At 42.1% G+C, this 22,976-nt stretch overlaps 1 protein-coding gene across 4 annotated transcripts in view; it reads right to left on the bottom strand.

Annotated features, from left to right (window-relative positions):
• LOC121573431 (ceramide transfer protein) overlaps positions 1 to 22,625 on the bottom strand; it is a 54,974-nt gene extending 32,349 nt beyond the window's left edge. The window contains exons 1-3 of one of the 4 annotated variants that reach the window (XM_041885426.2): positions 21,905 to 22,625; positions 21,020 to 21,154; positions 121 to 237 (exon numbers count right to left, since the gene is read on the bottom strand). In XM_041885426.2, coding sequence (XP_041741360.1) covers positions 121 to 237; positions 21,020 to 21,154; positions 21,905 to 21,997 — 345 coding nt within the window. In that variant the 5' untranslated portion in view covers positions 21,998 to 22,625. The remainder of the gene's footprint in view (positions 1 to 120; positions 238 to 21,019; positions 21,155 to 21,904) is intronic. The other 3 variants (XM_041885435.2, XM_041885443.2, XM_041885449.2) reach the window with 3 other exon arrangements.
• Between the last annotated feature and the right edge of the window lie 351 nt (positions 22,626 to 22,976).

Consider the following 22,976-nt stretch of genomic DNA (forward strand, 5'->3'; position numbering starts at 1 on the left):
TTAGAGAACAAATGTAAATTGCCCCAGCACATGCCAAGGGGAATATCTCTGGTATATCTCACTACTGTGTGAGTGAGAGAGAGTGCGAGTGAGAGAGAGAGAGATATCCTTCAGTCTTACCTTGTGTAGTTCAATGGAGTCGATCCATTGGTGCCGGTGCTCTGGATCCTCTGCCCGTAGGTACCACACACTGTCGTTCACACTGATGTCAAAACGACACTCGTCAAACTCATGGGGCTGCAAGGAGAGAGAGAGTGAGTGGAGACACATGATGAGTGACTAGGCCTATACATGAGACGTGAAACACTACAGCAGAAATTACTTTGGGAAAAGCACAGCGTCTACTCCTTTAAAACAAACATGAGTGGTCAATAGCATGTCAATAGATCACTCTTTCAGAATCAACTCAACAAGGCCAAAATACTATTATGCCTTTCACAGAGGTATTGTGCTAAGCTTATTCCAATCAACATGTTGGTTGTATGAGGAATGTGGTTCTGACTAGGGGTGCAAAGGGTATATTACTTGAAACTTTCAAAGTTTACCAGTAAACTACCAGAATTTGTGTAACTTTTGTGAATTTTATCAGATGAAAATTCTGATTATCACAGGTATCTGTAATTATCTCTGTCCCTCTGTAAAACATTATCCTAATATAAGCAATCAACTTAGTGAATACCATTGGTGTTTAATATGAGGGTTTCAGCATGAAATATCCTTTATTTTTGTATTTATTTATTTTACTATGTCAATATGTAAATCCTTGGTTCCAAACTGGTGGCAGTTGTGAAAAAGTTGGAAGAGATAATTGAAAACAATGCCATTGTTGATTAGATGTTTTTTTCATTCATTTGGGTATTTTCTCTTGGACCATATGGTCTGTCCACTAGAAAGTCATGGACACATCCATTTCTAAAACATTTTTGTTATTCAAGTATAAATTACCAAAGTTAGGGAAAGGGAAAACCTAGTCAATGCATTCAACCGAAATATGTCTTCCACATTTAACCCAACCCCTATGAATCAGAGAGGTACAGGGGCCTGCCTTACAATTGACGTCCACGTCATCAGTGCCCGGGGAGCAGTTGTTGTTGGGGGTTAACTGCCTTCCTTAAGGGCAGAAAGGCAGATTTTTCCACCTTGCCAGCTTGGGGATCCGAACCAGCGACCTTTCAGTTACTGGCCCAACGCTCTGACCTTTCAGTTACTGGCCCAACGCTCTTAACCACTAGGCTACCTGCCATAGATTCCAGTAACTCTGGTAAATTTTCAAAAAGCGACTAGCGACAAATCTAGTGACTTTTTCTGGTGTTATTGGAGAATTTTGGAGACTCTGACGTGAAAGCACGTATCGTTCTTACTCTTCTCAACGAGCAGCGGGTGCTTTGTTACCCCCGTCCCAAAGCACTCACAGGCGGCCCAGTCCTCGCGCAGCAGTCCCTCCCAGCTGCAGTCAGAGCAGGAGATGTTCACCCCTCCGCGTCCAGACTAATGAATCGCGCATGCGGGAAGCCACCACTGGCTGATCCCACCCTGGCTTACATTCAGGGCGGGATGTAAATGTAGGTTGTTTTTTACTCACTTTTTGTCTCTCCCACGACGTTATTCCTCTCTCTTACAGCATCCATCACAATTACATGCACATGGCCAATTATGCAAATTAGGCGATGACATCATTTAGCAACTTCTTGCGACTTTTAGGACAGCCAATAGCTACTTTCCTTACTGAGGAGTTGGCAACACTGGTTAGCGGTGTTTCAGTAGCACACGTGATTGCTGAGTTTGCTAAACAAATCACCACTGGATTGATGCAAATAATCATGATCTCATTCTGCCAGGTAGGCATAGACTACTTTGTAGTGAACATTTAATTGAGAAGGTTTTTGGGAAACCCTTCCCATCTACCAGAAGGCAGTTGTCATTAGCATCATCGCTAACTGCTACATAAAGTGGTAGACAAACTCGCACACACAGACAGGGGCATTCCCTCGCCATTGCCTCTTCACTTAGGCTATGCATTTTGTTCATGTCTTATCATAATCTTGGGAAAATTAACTGATTTCCTACTAAGTTCAATACATGTTTTAATATTGTTGAATTACATTTTAATGTCTGGATTCCGTGATTCCGTTCACCTTCTCTGCATCACGATTTTATAGGGCCTTAACTATAAATAATGCCCCTCGTTTTATTTCCTGTAAAATTTGACAACAAACTGCAGTGCCCCCACACCACACAGAGTATCTGGAACACACATGTAATGCCTGCAAAATTTCACGCCTCATTGCATTGAGCTTGTTAAATCATAAAGCTAAAACAATTCTCAAGTGTTCCATTTCATTAGTTAGGCTCAACTTCTGACGTGGTGATGACGAGGGAGGGCTGCTGGTTTCTCTTTAACCTCCTCCTGTACCAACCAGTACTGGGTAGAGGTTGTCATTAAACAGAGATCTGTAATCAGATTACCCCTCCTCGAAACACTACCTTATCCATTGTAGGGAAAAACAAATCTGACTTTAGATCAGTTTCTAGGGGTAACTTCTTCACCCTACTCCTATCAAGCACATCCTTAAGAACCTCTCTGCTGTCTGTGTGATTCAGAATAACCATTAAGTCGGGACTTCACGTGACCAACGGGCGTTATGGTTGCTAGTCACTAGAGCTCTGCAAACACAATACCTATTTTTTCATATTTTATTACATTATTTCGATAATGAACTCTTAAAAAACGAACCCAAGACTGAATAACAACGCCGACTACCAAAGGAGGCAAGAAAAACAGCGCTTCTCCAACTTCTTCCCCTATAGTTAAGCGTCAGAAGACAGCCCTCAGCACTGAAACTGAGGCCTTCATAGCTGGCGTGATTTCTGAGGCGTCAGCCAAGCAACAGAACTCTCTCAAGGATATGCTACAACGGGTGTTAGCTGAGACGGTGGAACCACTCAACAGAAAACATCAAGAGACTTTAGCGGCTGTTGAAGCTCTTACAATCGACGTTGAGATACAGATGAAAGTGATTGACAATCTGTCTACTAAAGTGGACAATCTGCAAGGTGAAAATAGGGAAAGAAAATGGAAAATCAACGACTGTTCTTCACAACTGGAGAAGATGCAGCTCAAGATGGCTGAAATGGAGGACCGTTCACGTCGCACAAATGTAAGATTCATTTCTTTAAAAGAAGGAGACGAGACTGACGATCAAATCGAATTCCTACAGAGAATTATCCCTAAATGGATCTCATCCATATATTACAAGGTTGAGATAGAAAGAGCCCATCACATCTACTCGGGACCTGGGACTAGTAATGCTTCAGACAGACCAGGGACGCTGATCTTCAAGGTCCTCCGGTACAACGACCGCCAAGCCATTCTACAAGGAGCCAGAGCACCAGAGCTCATTCACCACACCGGTAAGGTACTGCGGTTTTTCCCTGACTACAGCAAGCACACCTCCCAACGCCGCAAAGTCTTTAAAGAGATCCGGAACAAACTCAGAGGCATCCAGTCATTCCTTGTCTAACCAGCAACGCTCCGGGCCACACACAGGGGAGAGCACCTGTCATTCACCACAGCACAAGACGCAGAGGAGTTCTTGGCATCACTGGGAGAGGACAACCACGAGCACCGCAGTGAGCATCACGCCACTGGTCCTGTTGTGAGGAGGAAGACTCAACAACAGGGCCATGCAAGCACTGGGGAACGTATGGAACTTCAAGGAGTTTTGAGGAACATTTGATCTAATTACTTGTGATCATTATGAACTTCCACAAAGGAGCACCAGCAAGCTAGCTAGCTAGTGAACTAGCTTTCCAGATCAAATCAAATTTGATTTGTCACATAAATGTTTACCAGATGTTATTTTCGGACGTAGCGAAATAGCTGGGTGATTGGGGCAGTAAGTTAACGTTACAGCTAACGTTAGCTGCTAACTAAGTAAGTCATCATCACAACTGTTAGCTAGCCAACTGATTAACTCTTCAGTAGTATTCAGTATAACCTATATGTTGTTGAAAGTTTATCTAGCTTCTATAAACTAAAATAGTATTTTACAACTAAGTTAGATGAGATAACTTTGTCTGGTGGTAGCTGGCTAGCTAAAGTCTCTCATGTTGCTATGACAACTGCGTAGCTAGAGAAGTCAACTATCACTATCACCACTTAATTATTTTGCAAGTTAGTTCTCCATGTTACGTTAAGGCTTAATCATTCAGTCAATTGATCAATTCTTGCCGTTCTCATATCTCCATTGTGTCAGTTAATGCAAGATATTTAGGAAATGTAGTGAGACATTCAGGGGTATTGGGAGGGTTTTAGTGATAGACACCGTTGCGTTCAGTCACGGGTCTAACATTGAGTGGAGAGGGAGGACTGTTGTGTCCTAACCTGTCGGGGAGGGGAAGGATTCTTTATTTAAATAGTTTTTATACATTTTGCAGGGTTCTTGGGGTGGAATGGCAATCTGAAGGGTTTTGTAATTTTATATATAATTTTATCCAACAATGAATATGTTTACTGTTTTTTTTCTGGAATATCTGGTTTACAATTATTTAGTTGGCAACTGAATAGTCATAAGTTACCTTTCCCCCCTTTAATCCATCAAACTGGTATTCACATCACCACAGATGGATCATGGCTAATTTAGTGATAATTTCCTGTAATCTGAAGGGTTCTAATGAGCCAAGTAAGCAAATTAAATGTCTTAACTTATTACATAGGAATCAAGTTGACATTGCTCTATTGCAGGAGACATCTTTTAGAGGGTGATGTCCATATACTTCAAAACAAATACTACAAACTGGCAGCTGCTTCATATCTAAATCTAAAGGGGTGCTTATTCTACCCCTTACAATTGAAAAAAAGTGGAAATGATAAACAGGGTAGATTTACTTACATACAGTGGGGAGAACAAGTATTTGATACACTGCCGAATTTGCAGGTTTTCCTACTTACAAAGCATGTAGAGGTCTGTAATTTTTATCATAGGTACACTTCAACTGTGAGAGACGGAATCTAAAACAAAAATCCAGAAAATCACATTGTATGATTTTTAAGTAATTCATTTGCATTTTATTGCATGACATAAGTATTTGATCACCTACCAACCAGTAAGAATTCCGGCTCTCACAGACCTGTTAGTTTTTCTTTAAGAAGCCCTCCTGTTCTCCACTCATTACCTGTATTAACTGCACCTGTTTGAACTCGTTACCTGTATAAAATACACCTGTCCACACACTCAATCAAACAGACTCCAACCTCTCCACAATGGCCAAGACCAGAGAGCTGTGTAAGGACATCAGGGATAACATTGTAGACCTGCACAAGGCTGGGATGGGCTACAGGACAATAGGCAAGCAGCTTGGTGAGAAGGCAACAACTGTTGGCGCAATTATTAGAAAATGGAAGAAGTTCAAGATGACGGTTGTTGAAAAGTGTGTAGCAGAACAACTGATTGCCCACCTCAACAACAGCCCCTTCACATTACATTCCATGCAGTTTGGCTTCAGAGCGAAACACTCCACAGAAATGGCCAACTGCTTTTTTCTGGAAAATGTGAAGTCCAAGATGGACAAAGGGGGCGTTGTTGGGGCTGTGTTTCTGGACCTAAGGAAGGCTTTTGATACTGTTAACCATGAGATTCTCATCACAAAATTGTCCAAGTTCAACTTTTCCCCCGATGCCTTGAGATGGATGAAATCATACCTTGAAGGCAGAACTCAGTGTGTCAGAGTGAGCAATGAGCTGTCGCCCACTCTTAGCTATGATGTGGGTGTGCCCCAAGGGTCAATACTGGGGCCCCTCCTGTTCAGCCTGTACATTAATGATCTGCCTTCTGTCTGTACTGGGTCTGAAGTTCAAATGTATGCAGATGATACAGTGATATATGTGCATGCAAAGAGCAAACAACAAGCTGCACAAGAACTCACTACTGTAATGGTCCAGGTTACAAAGTGGCTCAGTGACTCGTGTTTGCATCTCAATGTGAAAAAAACTGTTTGCATGTTCTTCACAAAGAGGGCAACAGATGCTACTGAGCCAGAAGTCTATGTGTCAGGGGAGAAGCTCCAGGGGGTATCTGATTTTAAGTACCTTGGCATCATACTTGATTCCAACCTCTCTTTTAAAAAGCATGTGAAAAAGGTAATTCAAATAACCAAATTCAACCTAGCTAATTTCCGATTTATACGAAATTGTTTGACTACAGAGGTAGCAAAACTGTACTTCAAATCTATGATACTCCCCCACTTAACATACTGCTTGACTAGTTGGGCCCAAGCTTGCTGTACAACAGTAAGACCTATTCAGTCTGTCTACAAACAGGCTCTCAAAGTGCTTGATAGGAAGCCCAATAGCCATCATCACTGTCACATCCTTAGAAAGCAAGAGCTCCTGAGTTGGGAAAATCTTGTGCAATACACCGATGCATGTCTTGTATTCAAGATCCTAAATGGCTTGGCTCCCCCTCCACTCAGTATTTTTGTTAAACAGAAAACCCAAACATATGGCAGCAGATCCACAAGGTCTGCCATGAGAGGTGACTGTGTAGTTCCCTTAAGGAAAAGCACCTTTAGTAAATCCACTTTTTCTGTGAGAGCTTCCCATGTCTGGAATACACTGCCATCAGACACACATAACTGCACCACATATCACACTTTCACAAAATGCTTGAAGACATGGCTAAAGGTCAATCAGATTTGTGAACATGGTCCCTAGCTGTGTGTTGCCGCTTTCCATGTCTGTTGTCTGTAACTTGTGAGGTGTGGAAACACTTTGTTGCTTTTATGAATTTTGTCTTGCTGCTTTTTGTTCTATGTTGCTCTGTCTGTATGCTACGTCTTGCTTGTCCTATGTTGCTATGTCTGTATGCTGTGTCTTGTTCTATGTTGTTATTGTCTATATTGTAATTGTTTTTAATAACCTGCCCAGGGACTGCGGTTGAAAATTAGCCGGCTGGCTAAAACCGGCACTTTTACTGAAACGTTGATTAATGTGCACTGTCCCTGTAAAAATAAAAATAAACTCAAACTCAAACTCAAACGGTCAATCACCCTCGGTCTGGGGCTCCATGCAAGATCTCACCTCATGGGGCATCAATGATCATGAGGAAGGTGAGGGATCAGCCCAGAACTACACTGCAGGACCTGTTCAATGACCTGAAGAGAGCTGGGACCACAGTCTCAAAGAAAACCATTAGTAACACACTACGCCGTCATGGACAAAATCCTGCAGCGCACGCAAGGTCCCCCTGCTCAAGCCAGCGCATGTCCAGGCCCGTCTGAAGTTTGCCAATGACCATCTGGATGATCCAGAGGAGGAATGGGAGAAGGTCATGTGGTCTGATGAGACAAAAATAGAGCTTTTTGGTCTAAACTCCACTCGCCGTGTTTGGAGGAAGAAGAAGGATGAGTACAACCCCAAGAACACCATCCCAACCATGAAGCATGAAGGTGGAAACATCCTTCTTTGGGGATGCTTTTCTGCAAAGGGGACAGGACGACTGCACCGTATTGAGGGGAGGATGGATGGGGCCATGTATCGCGGGATCTTGGCCAACAACCTCCTTCCCTCAGTAAGAGCATTGAAGATGGGTCGTGGCTGGGTCTTCCAGCATGACAACAACCCGAAACACACAGCCAGGGCAACTAAGGAGTGGCTCCATAAGAAGCATCTCAAGGTCCTGGAGTGGCCTTGCCAGTCTCCAGACCTGAACAAAATAGAACATCTTTGGAGGGAGCTGAAAGTCTGTATTGCCCAGCGACAGCCCCGAAACCTGAAGGATCTGGAGAAGGTCTGTATGGAGGAGTGGGCCAAAATCCCTGCTGCAGTGTGTGCAAACCTGGTCAAGACCTACAGGAAACGTATGATCTCTGTAATTGCAAAAAAAGGTTTCTGTACCAAATATTAAGTTCTGCTTTTCTGATGTATCAAATACTTATGTCATGCAATAAAATGCAAATGAATTACTTAAAAATCATACAATGTGATTTTCTGGATTTTTGTTTTAGATTCCGTCTCTCACAGTTGAAGTGTACCTATGATAAAAATTACAGACCTCTACATGCTTTGTAAGTAGGAAAACCTGCAAAATCGGCAGTGTATCAAATACTTGTTCTCCCCACTGTATGTTCCACTCTATATGGAAGGAAAATACCATTTGTATCTATTTATGCTCCTAACCTCATATGACAAAGATGTTCTCCCTTCTGTAACTAGAAGCCTGCTCAATTTATTGGATTATACTCTTATTATTGGAACTGACATGAATGCCATTATGATTCTAAGCTAGATAGATCTGGACCTTCTCATAGCTCATCACAAGTGAATGCTTCCAATGCACTTCAATCATTTCTTAAAGATCTTAATGACAGTTGGAGATTTAATTATCCCACAACTAAGGACTATACACATGCTTTTCTGCTAGTTTTAAAACTTTCTCGAGAATTGACTATGTTTTAACATCTACTGATATTACAGGTAAGACGGAACTTACAAAAACATTACCGGCCATTCTATCTGATCATAATCCCATTCTTTGTCAATTTCAAATCTTGCCAATGAAAAAGCATGCACTGAGATAGAGGTTTAATAATACTTTACTACACAACTGACTTCATCTTTCAGTTTAGATCTAATTTAAAATAATTCTTAGAAATAAATTACCAGTCAGTGGAGGACTCAACTATGGTATGGTTAGCTGTAAAAGGTTTCATATGAGGAAACACTACACATTTTTCCTCTAATTTACAGAAATTAAGACTTCAGAAGATTAGTGAATCGGAAAATCATTGTAAAATGTTGGAAGACTCTTAAAAACAACTATTCAACAGAGAGAAATTGAGCTAAAAACAAGTAGACTGGAACTTAATGACCTGTTGCGACGTAGAGCAGAATTCATTATGCAGAGGGTGCGACAAAAATACTATTTTCAAGTGAGTAGGCCTAGCCACTTACTGGCTCTACAGCTTAAACATGCTGAAACAAGATCATCAATACAGCTGATCAGATCCCCTACTAAGGGACTGATATCTGATCCTACAGAAATAAATACAACTTTTAGAGTATATTATTCAGATTTATACAGTTCCTCACATAACTTTGATACTTCTGCTTGCCGGCAGTTCCTGGAGAACCTTGCGTTGCCCAAACTCAAGAAGAAACCGTTTTATTAGAGGAACCTGTCACTTTATCTGAACTGAAAGCTGCTCTTTTAAATATGAAGAAAGATAAAGCCAGGTATTGATGGAATACCTCTTGAACTCATTCTCAACTTTTGGGATGAACTAAGACCAGTTATTCTTGAATCGCTTAACATTGCTATTGAAAAAGGACAATTCCACAAAGACATCAATACAGCTATTATATCCCTAATCCCTGAGAAAGGAAAAGACCTCACAAATTGTGCTAATTTTCAGCCAATCAGTTTAAATCGGAACAGAAATGAAGATGTATGCCAAAGTTCTAGCCATGTGCCTAGAGAAAGTTATTAACAAGCTCATCCATCCTGACCAAACAGGGTTTATTAAGGGTCGTCAGGCAGCCGATAACATGCGCGCCTATTTCATGTGGTTGCTGAGGCTTCCAATCTGGATACCCCGTGTGCTGTGTTATCAGTAGATGCAGAGCCGCTTACAATGGGAATATTTATGGCTTGTTCTTGAACATTTGTTTTTGGGGCTATATTTATACAGTGTGGGAAAAAAGTATTTAGTCAGCCACCAATTGTGCAAGTTCTCCCACTTAAAAAGATGAGAGAGGCCTGTAATTTTCATCATAGGTACACGTCAACTATGACAGACAAAATGTGGAGAAAAAAAAAATAGAAAATCACATTGTAGGATTTTTAATGAATTTATTTGCAAATTATGGTGGAAAGTAAGTATTTGGTCAATAACAAAAGTTTCTCAATACTTTGTTATATACCCTTTGTTGGCAATGACACAGGTCAAACGTTTTCTGTAAGTCTTCACAAGGTTTTCACACACTGTTGCTGGTATTTTGGCCCATTCCTCCATGCAGATCTCCTCTAGAGCAGTGATGTTTTGGGGCTGTCGCTGGGCAACACGGACTTTCAACTCCCTCCAAAGATTTTCTATGGGGTTGAGATCTGGAGACTGGCTAGGCCACTCCAGGACCTTGAAATGCTTCTTACGAAGCCACTCCTTCGTTGCCCGGGCGGTGTGTTTGGGATCATTGTCATGCTGAAAAACCCAGCCACGTTTCATCTTCAATGCCCTTGCTGATGGAAGGAGGTTTTCACTCAAAATCTCACGATACATGGCCCCATTCATTCTTTCCTTTACACGGATCAGTCGTCCTGGTCCCTTTGCAGAAAAACAGCCCCAAAGCATGATGTTTCCACCCCCATGCTTCACAGTAGATATGGTGTTCTTTGGATGCAATTCAGCATTCTTTGTCCTCCAAACACGACGAGTTGAGTTTTTACCAAAAAGTTATATTTTGGTTTCATCTGACCATATGACATTCTCCCAATCCTCTTCTGGATCATCCAAATGCACTCTAGCAAACTTCAGACGGGCCTGGACATGTACTGGCTTAAGCAGGGGGACACATCTGGCACTGCAGGATTTGAGTCCCTGGCGGCGTAGTGTGTTACTGATGGTAGGCTTTGTTACTTTGGTCCCAGCTCTCTGTAGGTCATTCACTAGGTCCCCCTGTGTGGTTCTGGGATTTTTGCTCACCGTTCTTGTGATCATTTTGACCCCACAGGGTGAGATCTTGCGTGGAGCCCCAGATCGAGGGAGATTATCAGTGGTCTTGTATTGTATGTGGTCCTCTGTAGCTCAGCTGGTAGAGCACGGCGCTTATAACGCCAAGGTAGTGGGTTCGATCCCCGGGACCACCCATACACAAAAAAATAAATAAATATGTATGCACGCATGACTGTAAGTCACTTTGGATAAAAGCGTCTGCTAAATGGCATATTATTATTATTGTATGTCTTCCATTTCCTAATAATTGCTCCCACAGTTGATTTCTTCAAACCAAGCTGCTTACCTATTGCAGATTCAGTTTTCCCAGCCTGGTGCAGGTCTACAATTTTGTTTCTGGTGTCCTTTGACAGCTCTTTGGTCTTGGCCATAGTGGAGTTTGGAGTGTGACTGTTTGAGGTTGTGGGGACAGGTGTCTTTTATACTGATAACAAGTTCAAACAGGTGCCATTAATACAGGTAACGAGTGGAGGACAGAGGAGCCTCTTAAAGAAGAAGTTACAGGTCTGTGAGAGCCAGAAATCTTGCTTGTTTGTAGGTGACCAAATACTTATTTTCCACCATAATTTGCAAATAAATTCATTAAAAATCCTACAATGTGATTTTCTGGAGAAAAAAATTCTCAATTTGTCTGTCATAGTTGACGTGTACCTATGATGAAAATTACAGGCCTCTCATCTTTTTAAGTGGGAGAACTTGCACAATTGGTGGCTGACTAAATACTTTTTTCCCACACTGTACATATGATCCGCACCATGTGCAGTGAGGGGAAAAAGTATTTGATCCCATGCTGATTTTGTACATTTGCCCACTGACAAAGAAATGATCAGTCTATAATTTTAATGGTAGGTTTATTTGAACAGTGAGACAGAATAACAACAACAAAATCCAGAAAAACGCATGTCAAAAATGTTATAAATTGATTTGTATTTTAATGAGGGAAATAAGTATTTGACCCCCTCTCAATCAGAAAGATTTCTGGCTCCCAGGTGTCTTTTATACAGGTAACGAGCTGAGATTAGGAGCACACTCTTAAAGGGAGTGCTCCTAATCTCAGCTTGTTACCTGTATAAAAGACACCTGTCCACAGAAGCAATCAATCAATCAATCAATCAATCAGATTCCAAACTCTCCACCATGGCCAAGACCAAAGAGCTCTCCTAGGATGTCGGGGACAAGATTGTAGACCTACACAAGGCTGGAATGGGCTACAAGACCATCGCCAAGCAGCTTGGTGAGAAGGTGACAACAGTTGGTGCGATTATTCGCAAATGGAAGAAACATAAAAGAACTGTCAATCTCCCTCGGCCTGGGGCTCCATGCAAGATCTCACCTCGTGGAGTTGCAATGATCATGAGAACGGTGAGGAATCAGCCCAGAACTACACAGGAGGATCTTGTCAATTATCTCAAGGCAGCTGGGACCATAGTCACCAAGAAAACAATTGGTAACACACTACGCCGTGAAGGACTGAAATCCTGCAGCGCCCGCAAGGTCCCCCTGCTCAAGAAAGCACATATACAGGGCCGTCTGAAGTTTCCCAATGAACATCTGAATGATTCAGAGGAGAACTGGGTGAAAGTGTTGTGGTCAGATGAGACCAAAATCGAGCTCTTTGGCATCAACTCAACTCGCCGTGTTTGGAGGAAGAGGAATGCTGCCTATGACCCCAAGAACACCATCCCCACCGTCAGACATGGGAGAGGGTGTTTTTCTGCTAAGGGGACAGGTCAACTTCACCGCATCAAAGGGACGATGGACAGGGCCATGTACTGTCAAATCTTGGGTGAGAACCTCCTTCCCTCAGCCAGGGCATTGAAAATGGGTCGTGTATGGGTATTCCAGCATGACAATGACCCAAAACACAGGGCCAATGCAACAAAGGAGTGGCTCAAGAAGAAGCACATTAAGGTCCTGGAGTGGCCTAGCCAGTCTCCAGACCTTAATCCCATAGAAAATCTGTGGAGGGAGCTGAAGGTTCGAGTTGCCAAACGTCAGCCTCGAAACCTTAATGACTTGGAGAAGATCTGCAAAGAGGAGTGGAACAAAATCCCTCCTGAGATGTGTGCAAACCTGGTGGCCAACTAAAAGAAATGTCTGACCTCTGTGATTGCCAACAAGGCTTTTGCCACCAAGTACTAAGTCATGTTTTGCAGAGGGGTCAAATACTTATTTCCCTCATTAAAATGGAAATCAATTTATAACATTTTTGACATGCGTCTTTCTGATTTTTTTTGTTGTTATTCTGTCTTTCACTGTTCAAATAAACCTAACATTAAAATTATAGACTGATCATGTCTTTGTCAGTGGGCAAACGTACTAAATCAGCAGGGGATCAAATACTTTTTTCCCCTCACTGTATGTGAATCCTTCTTCTATTATAGCTACTGGCAATACCCATTCTAATCCAATTACCATACAACGAGGATGTAAACAAGGTGGTCCCGCCTCTCATATGCTATTTGCTCTCTCTCTTGAACCGCTGGCACAAAGCATATGTTAAAATTCCGCTTCCTCACATATCAAAATCAAAAACTGAACAAGCAATTTCTCTGTATGCAGATGACATAATGCTCTACGTCGCAAACGCTCAGAAATCCCTCCAGCCAATAATGTCTATTTTCACAGCGTTCAGCTCATGGTCTGGTTACAAGATCAACTGGTCTAAATCAGCTCCACTATGGCCACTTCTTTGCATGCTGGAATCTCAATTATTAAAATGAATGTCCTCCCTCTGATCACTTTTATGACTTCCATGTTACCACTGCTATAGACTATTGGTCTAAACTTGACTCTGTCATAAAGAAGTTCATTTGGTGGAGAAAGAGACCACAAATTAAATATGCAACACTACAGAGAACAAAAGCATCAGGTGGACTTGCAGTTCCAAATCTAAAATTGTATCACCTATCATTCCAAATGAATTTCCTGAAGACCTGGTTAAACCCAGAGGCTTCTGTTCCTTGGCGTGCTATAGAAGAGTCAATGGTTTCACCAATTAGATTACAATATGTATTATTTTCTGGATGGACCCATTATACCATACTCAGTAAATGTGTGGAAAGCTACAGAGAAGCATTTGAGATCTAATCTTAAAATGGCATTCATACTCTCCAATATGGCGTAATAAAGAATTCTTAGTGTGTAAGAAACCATTTATATCAGATTCTTAGTCTAAGAAGGGTATTTATACTTTCAAAGACATATTCATCGTGATTGGACTCCTCAGTTTCCAGGAAATCCGCCAGTGTTTTAATGTCCCAGGTTCATCATTGTCTTTACCTTCAACTCCGCCTATCCATGCGAACCCATGGGGTCCCCTGGGGAGCAGAATTAGCAGTACACCCATTGGTCAAACTTCTAACGGACAGACGCCCCTTAAAAAGGAGTTGTTTCTGATATCTATAGTCAATTCTAGCAGCACAAAAACCATTAACTCTATCCACTGTATGGGAGAAGGATTTTACACTTGCTGACAGACAAATAAATTGGGAGACAGTATGGAAAAATATATTTGGATCATCTAGAAACCCCAATCATCAACTAATTAATTTTTTTTAAATGTGCCATAGAACCTATCTAACACCTCAAAAACGACATCACATGGGTATTAGTCCATCGTCATTATGGGAGTTCTGCACCACAGGGGACCTTGGTACTTATCAGCATGTGCTGTGGAAATGCCAGGGGGTGGTAGAATTCTGGGGGAAAGTCAACGATGTCATCTTTGTACTTATAGATAAAATACTGCCATTAGATCCAATAGTGATGTTGCTTTGTGATGACTCTGATTTGCACTTGTCAGAACGCCAACGGACAGTGTGGTTGGCAGGAACCACAGCTGCTAAGAAAATGATTGTACAAAGGTGGATTTCACCTCATCAGTTACCATCGCAACAATAATAATAATAATAATAATAAGCCACTTACAATGACTGCTCACAGTTAAGGAAATTGTTATTAAAGTGCCTTGCAATAGTATTCATCTCCCTTGGCGTTTTTCCTATCTTGTTGCATTACAACCTGTAATTTAAATTGATTTTTATTTGGATTTCATGTAATGGACATACACAAAATAGTCCAAATTGGTGAAGTGAAATTTTAAAAAAATACCGTATTTTCCGCACTATAAGGCGCACCGGATTATAAGGCGCACCTTCAATGAATGGCCTATTTTAGAACTGTTTTCATATATAGGGCGCACCGGATTATAAGGCGCATAGAATAGAAGATATTGCAGTCAAACGTTTGACTGGGGTTGCGTTATGCATCCACTAGATGGAGCTGTGCTAATGTCAACAAAACAGTCAGATAAAGTCAAACTTTATTAAGCGTTCTGACAACTCCGTTCACTCCCATGGTAACGTTGTTCAAACGTTAATGTGCATATTAACAATATCTCCCAGCCTTGCTCACTCTTCTCCCAAACGTGGAGGGGAACTTTTCCCTGATTCAGTAAACACGTAATAAAAGAAACAGTCTGATACCACTAAATCAAACGTTAGTGCATAACTCAACATTGTTCAGTTACGTATAACACGTAAAGCTCACTTTTTTAGTTCATTCCCCGTCCACGAATCCCTCGAATTCTTCTTCTTCAGTGTCCGAATTGAACAGTTGGGCGACTACGGCATCCAACCTGCCCGGCTCCCTCTCGTCATTATCCGAGTCAGTGTCGCTGTTATACACACACAAGTGGTGTGGGACTGTGAGTAAGCACAGTACCGGTGTTTACTGACTACGGTAGCCGTAATGCTGCAAGCGGTGCGGCTTTGTAGTTTACCAGTCGTACTGAAACATTTCATTATTATTAAATTGTTTTTATTGGTTTTTCATACTGAAACATTTTGACAGAGTGCCTTGAGCGCCGTGTACAACCAGTATGGATCAACCAATTAACCAATTGATCCATATAAGGCGCTCCGGATTATAAGGCGCACTGTCGTTTTTTGAGAAAATTAAAGGCTTTTAAGTGCGCCTTATAGTGCGGAAAATACGGTACTTGTTTCAAAAAATTATAAAAAATAAATAACGGAAAAGTGGTGCGTGCAGATGTATTCACGCCCTTTGCTATGAAGCCCCTAAATAAGATCTGGTGCAACCAATTACCTTCAGAAGTCACATAATTAGTTAAATAAAGTCAGGAAATTCTAGAGGGAAACCTGTGTCAGTCTTCCAGAGATTTGAGACTGGGACGGAGGTTCACCTTCCAGCAGGACAATGACCCTACGCATACTGCTAAAACAACACTTGAGTGGTTTAAGGGGAAACATTTAAATGTCTTGGAATGGCCTAGTCAAAGCCCAGACCTCAATCCAATTGAGAATCTGTGGTATGACAAAGATTGCTGTACACCAGCGGAACCCATCCAACTTGAAGGAGCTGGAGCAGTTTTGCCTTGAAGAATGGGCAAAAATCCCAGTGTCTAGATGTGCCAAGCTTATAGAGACATACCCCAAGAGACTTGCAGCTGTAATTGCTGCAAAAGGTGGCTCTACAAAGTATTGACTTTGGGGGGGGTGAATAGTTATGTACGCTCAAGTTCTGTTTTTTTGTCTTATTTCTTGTTTGTTTCACAAAAGAAATTATTTTGCATCTTCAAAGTGGTAGGCATGTTGTGTAAATTAAATGATACAAACCCCCCAAAAATCAATTTTAATTCCAGGTTGTAAGGCAACAAAATGGGAAAAATGCCAAGGGGGGTGAATACTTTCACAAGACACTGTATGGAGCTCTCCACGGCCAGGATCCACAGGACCAAGGTGTCTACTCTGGACACATGGAAAAAAGCAGCAGCAGACATTTCTGAACGCTTAACCAACGGGCCTTTACATCCATGAATGTGTATCAATAATTTGTCACCATTTCTGAGACTATATGATGTATTGTTCAGTAGATTTACTACGTAATATTAATTTATTTGTTTTTATCTCATGATTTATTTTACATGCTATCAGATTGCCGGTGGAGCATGGGGGGGATATTTTTTTTTCTTTCTATAAATGTATTGTATGAATCGAAATAATAAAAACTTGATGTAAAAATAATGATAATAATAGTAACATTAAGGCTGTATCAGACACGGCCCATAAAGCCTGGCTTTATTGTCGCTCCTTCTCCAGGAGCACAGTGTGCTGCAATCTATCCCTGTGTGTGTGTGTGTGTGTGTGTGGAGAGATCAGGTTGAGAACACTGTAGCTGCCGATGCTGCAGTTGCTTCGCTTGTATCCTTGGTTGTGGGGCGGCAGGTAGCTTAGTGGTTAAGAGCGTTGTGCCAGTAACCGAAAGGTCGCTGGTTCTAATCCCCGAGCCGACTAGGTGAAAAATCTGTCGATGTGCCATTGAGCAAGGCACTTAACCCTAATTGCTCCTGTAAGTCGCTCTGGATAAGAGCGTCTGCTAAATGACTAAAATGTAAAAAATGACATTATCAATAGTAGTTAGTAGCAGTATTACCATCATTATGACAAAGATTGCTGTACACCAGCGTGCAGTCTTTAGCCAACTCTCTTGCTATCTCTCTCAGAATGACCTTCTTGATCCAAACCAGTCAGGTTTCAAGACTGGTCATTCAACTGAGACTGCTCTTCTCTGTGTCACGGAGGCTCTCCGCACTGCTAAAGCTAACTCTCTCTCCTCTGCTCTCGTCCTTCTAGACCTATCTGCTGCCTTTGATACTGTGAACCATCAGATCCTCCTCTCCACCCTCTCCAAGTTGGGCATCTCCGGCGCGGCTCACTCTTGGATTGCGTCCTACCTGACAGGTCGCTCCTACCAGGTGGCGTGGCGAGAATCTGTCTCCGCACCACGTGCTCTCACCACTGGTGTCCCCCAGGGCTCAGTTCTAGGCCCTCTCCTATTCTCACTATACACCAAGTCACTTGGCTCTGTCATATCCTCACATGGCCTCTCCTATCATTGCTACGCAGACGACACACAACTAATATTCTCCTTTCCCCCTTCTGATAACCAGGTGGCGAATCGCATCTCTGGCAGACATATCAGTGTGGATGATGGATCACCACCTCAAGCTGAACCTCGGCAAGACGGAGCTGCTCTTCCTCCCGGGGAAGGACTGCCCGTTCCATGATCTCGCCATCAAGGTTGACAACTCCGTTGTGTCCTCCTCCCAGAGTGCAAAGAGCCTTGGCGTGACCCTGGACAACACCCTGTCGTTCTCCGCTAACATCAAGGCGGTGACCCGATCCTGTAGGTTCATGCTCTACAACATTCGGAGAGTACGACCCTGCCTTACACAGGTAGCGGCCCAGGTCCTAATCCAGGCACTTGTCATCTCCCGTCTGGATTACTGCAACTCGCTGTTGGCTGGGCTCCCTGCCTGTGCCATTAAACCCCTACAACTCATCCAGAATGCCGCAGCCCGTCTGGTGTTCAACCTTCCCAAGTTCTCTCACGTCATCCCGCTCCTCCGCACACTCCACTGGCTTCCAGTTGAAGCTCACATCTGCTACAAGACCATGGTGCTTGCCTACGGAGCTGTGAGGGGAACGGCACCTCCGTACCATCAGGCTCTGATCAGTCCCTACACCCAAACGAGGGCATTGCGTTCATCCACCTCTGGCCTGCTGGCCCCCCTACCTCTGCGGAAGCACAGTTCCCGCTCAGCCCAGTCAAAACTGTTCGCTGCTCTGGCACCCCAATGGTGGAACAAGCTCCCTCACGACGCCAGGACAGCGGAGTCACTCACCACCTTCCGGAGACACTTGAAACCCCACCTCTTTAAGGAATACCTGGGATAGGATAAAGTAATCCTTCTACCCCCAAAAAAAAAAAAAAACATTGTAAAGTGGTTATCCCACTGGCTATAAGGTGAATGCACCAATTTGTAAGTCGCTCTGGATAAGAGCGTCTGCTAAATGACGTAAATGTAATGTAAATGTAATTATCAACTCTTTAATGTGAAGATATTTTACCTTGTACTTATATAAACGTAACAGAGAATACAGAACGTAATATCTCTGACAAACACACACATATTGCATGAAAAGAGCAGTGTATGATTTCCATCCCTCTTGGAAGAAGCACAGGATACTGAACAAATGCAGCAGAACCTTCTGATACTTCTGAGAGCGATTTGTAAACAGTAGCCTGCAGTGTTGTGACACAGCATGAGGTTGAGCCATAGCCTGAGGCAGAATCATCTGACTTGCATTTCTTGCACAAGTACTGTATCTGCTGTGGGCGTGAGGTGAGCGTACTGTACCGAGTCTATGGTGTACGTCCTAACAGTGAAGCTGACCTCTATTGAGCAAGATATTAACCAATGGCCAGTGTTGGGGAGTAGTGAACTACATGTAGTTCAACTAGTAATTTAACTACATTTTGCAGTAGCTTGGTGGTAGTTTAACTAAATTCAAATCTTGGTAGTTTTTTTTTTAGTTAATTACTATTTTGCCATGAAGCTAACTACTGGACCTACACAACTGTTTTTGCAAAAATAAAATATTGGTGAAGTAGGCAAGAATTTCATTTTTTGGCATCAGACCTTCCTAATTCTCACTTTAAACATAATTTAGCCTATTAGACACAAACTAAAACATTATGTTAACACTTAACTCCAGAGTGATCTGTTCTTGCAATTTGTAGTCTATTTCAGATTTTGATATTATTTATCACGAAATAGCTTGGATGTAGTGAACTACTTTTTCAAAGTGACTTTCAGTAAATTATATTACTCTTAAGGGTAACTTTAGTGTAGCTTAACTTCTCCAAGTGTTAAGTAATTGGTAGCTTGGTAAACGATATTTTCAGAGTAGCTTTCCAAACACTGCCGATGGCTAGTTTCTGCATTCCTAAGACCTCACACACTGCAGATAGAATAGTCTGTCGACAGACATCTCAGGCTTTGGGATATTTGGAAAGAAGGCAGAAAGGGGTTGCGTCTCAGAGTCTTGTTTTTGCATTCATTATTACAGACTGAGTGCCACTGACTGTGTGGGTGTGCTGCTAGTAGTTAAAACCTTGTAGTCTGTTGCATTTACATAGAAAAAAGGAACTAATGCTCTCTTTGGAGCACAAAGACACCTTTCACTTAAAGGCCCAGTACAGTAAAAAAAAATATTTTCCTGTGAGATATATCTCTATATACACACTATGCGGTTGGAATAATACTGTGAAATTGTGAAAATGATGATAATGTCCTTTAGGTAGCCTGGCGGGTAGGAGCATTGGGCCAGTAACCGAAGGGTTGCTGGATCGAATCCCCGAGCTGACAAGGTAAAACACTGTCATTCTGCCCCTGAGCAAGGCAGTTAACCCACTGTTCCCCGGGCTCCAATGACGTGGATGTGGATTAAGGCAGCCCCCCGGCACCGCTCTGATTCAGAGGGGTTGGGTTAAATGCGGTAGACACATTTCAATTGAATGCATTCAGTTGTACAACTGACTAGGTATCCCCCTTTCCCTTCCCTTAGTGTAAGAGCTGTCCGAAAAGACTGCCTGAAATTTCAGCCTGTTTTGGTGGGATGGATTTTTGGCCTGCCTGGAGACGTTACCAGGTGGTAAATGAGTTAATAGACCAATGAGAAAGAGTTCCAAACCTCTCTGCCAATAACAGCTAATTTGTACTTTTCCCCTCCCCACTCAGACCACTCCCAGAGAGTCCTAGCAAAATTATTGCTTGAGAAATTGCTCTTTGTTAAGAATTTGTGTTTCTTTTTGACCATTTTAATTGAAAACAATCACAGTAAGGTACTTAATTGTTACTTAATTGTTACAAATTATATTTGATATTGAGGTAAAAACAGCTGCATTGGACCTTTAGGGAAGTTACAACAACCCATATTATGGTTTTAATCAGATTTGAGTCATTTAATCCTATTGCACAAATAGCAGTAACACCATTTGTTTGGCCTCTGTACTGAACCATGGTATTTCAGAGAGAAAATAGAATGTTTAACCAGGGTGTTAGATTTCAGTTTATCTAACCAACAGGAGGCCTGCCTGAGGAGAATAAAGTGTCAACTGGCTAGAAACAGAAGCATGGCACACAAAGGCTAACAGTACGTGGCCAGAGATAACAATACAAGACGGAATCAGGATTTCAGATGCCTAATAAAGAACAATGTATGTGTGCTTACAACTGGTGCTCCTTGTAGTGTCAGTATGCCCTTCTCTGATAAAATAATGCTCTCTATCCCCTACTGTGAACTAACAGCCTCATTACCGGTTAATTTCACTTAAGCCATTTCACAGTGATGAACAAACCTTTTTGGCAAAATGTGCCATAATGCTGCTTTCTGAGAGGAAATTAACATTTCCTCTTACTTACGGTGATGATAGCCTTGCTGAGACACAGAGAGCCTCTGCAGCCGTACTCCCGCTCATCCTCTGACTTATAGTAACTCAGAGTGTTGTTCTTCAACACTACCCACCGGTCCTGCCATCCGTGAATGTAGTTGGTCCACTGTCAACAAAACATAAGGGCAGATAGTCAAGCCTACAACTCTACTAACGGTGTACTTACAGTAGGACAGGAGTCATGTATTTTGTTTCACACAATCACTATAGATTAAAATGATTGGTTCAATGAATTTCCTGATTAATTTAAAGAGAAGTGGGTGTTGCATGTCCCACAAAAAGATGCCATAAATGGCCAGCGATTGACATTAAGGGTCTGAGGCAAATTAACAATTGAGCCTGCTCTGAGGTTGTCCCATTGGGCAGGTGATAAAATAAAAAATAAAAACAACCAAACTGCAAAGAATTCCAGTAGCCTAAAACGGATCTTTCTGATTCCTCCGCCATGTGTAGGTGAAAGGAAGGCGATATATGGCACTTGTGTATAAATAGCCAATTTACGTTTTTGGGCAACTGATCATAATCTTCGGCCAACCAAAAAAATACTGGCCAAGTGCCTTTCAGACTTTAATGTCAATCCCTGATGGCAACTGGGCCCAGGCAGCTTGTTATTAGTTAACGGCGGGCGTTTGTTTGTGGTACCTATTGCCTGATAGTAATTGAGATTGAACAAGCATTGTCAATCTGACCCAACCATTGTCCACCATAGGGAAGTGTATAATGGGCACATACAACTTTGAATAAAAGCTACCAGGTATTTAGTTATTCTAGTTGTATCATAGTGTTTTTTTTTTTTTTAGAATCAACACCTAATGATCTATTTGAATAAAGAGACATTGTTTGTTGTTTGACTTACCTTGCTTAGGACGCCACCGAGTTCAACGGGCTGTCCAGATTCGGGATCCACATCTTCATCTGAGCCCGACGAGTTCGAACTCTTCTCCGACATTTAACAACCAAGTTGTTGGTATGTACCTAGAGGCTAGCGTTTACCACGAGCAAATTAAAATACACAAATTGATAAGACTTGGCCTAGCGAGTGTTGCCAAATCGGTTAGAGGACAAATGTTGTAGCAAAACATGAGACAGACAATCAGGAGTGGCTTGCTTAGTTAGACTATCTGGCATGCAATAATTGCATGGCTAGCTAACGTTAGCTAACTAACGTAGCGTTAAATCCACAACTTCTTGCGGGCTGTGTGTTTCGATAAGCAACACGACGTAACGTTAGCTATCTAAAGTTAGCTAGAAATAGATGCAATGCATTTAGCTAAAGCTAGTTAGCTGGCTAGCAATCCAGTCAAAACGCAGCAGTCAAAATAGTCCTTATGTTTAAATGCGCCATATCCTCTACGATCAAATACATATGGCAAATCCTTTCAGAGACGGCCTCAGACTCGGATAACTAACAGTACGATAGCTAACTAGCTTCCCCGCGAATCTGTAGTGCGCTGTCATGAAGGGGACGACCCAAACCTGTTTGCCTCCGCCTGTGGTTGTTCGGTATTATCCCCGCTATGCAGAAAGTGCGCAAAATATCTGATCTCTATATCAAAATCACTTGCTACGATTTGTGATATTTCATTGTTTTAATAAATTAATGGATTAATATCACGCTACGTAGATAGATCCTATTCATAAATCAACAACATTTGCTCAGCTGTTAAAGTTTATGTCGCTGGATATGTTTTGTCAAGGTTTTGTTTGTCAGCGACGTAGAGAAGGTTGCAATTGCGGCCCACAATTCGGGGCATTCCTACATCTTCTTCTTCTTCAGTGAGGTTTAACAGCGGTTGGCATCTAAATTATGATGCACTACCGCCACCAACTAGACCGGGATATATCCATTATACTTTGATCCACAAATTTAGATTTTTTAAAAATCACACAATTACCCTACCCTCTAACCCTATACTCATTAAAACCAA

The sequence above is a fragment of the Coregonus clupeaformis genome, chromosome 18 (genome assembly GCF_020615455.1).
Source record: "Coregonus clupeaformis isolate EN_2021a chromosome 18, ASM2061545v1, whole genome shotgun sequence".
Lineage (NCBI taxonomy): Eukaryota > Metazoa > Chordata > Actinopteri > Salmoniformes > Salmonidae > Coregonus > Coregonus clupeaformis.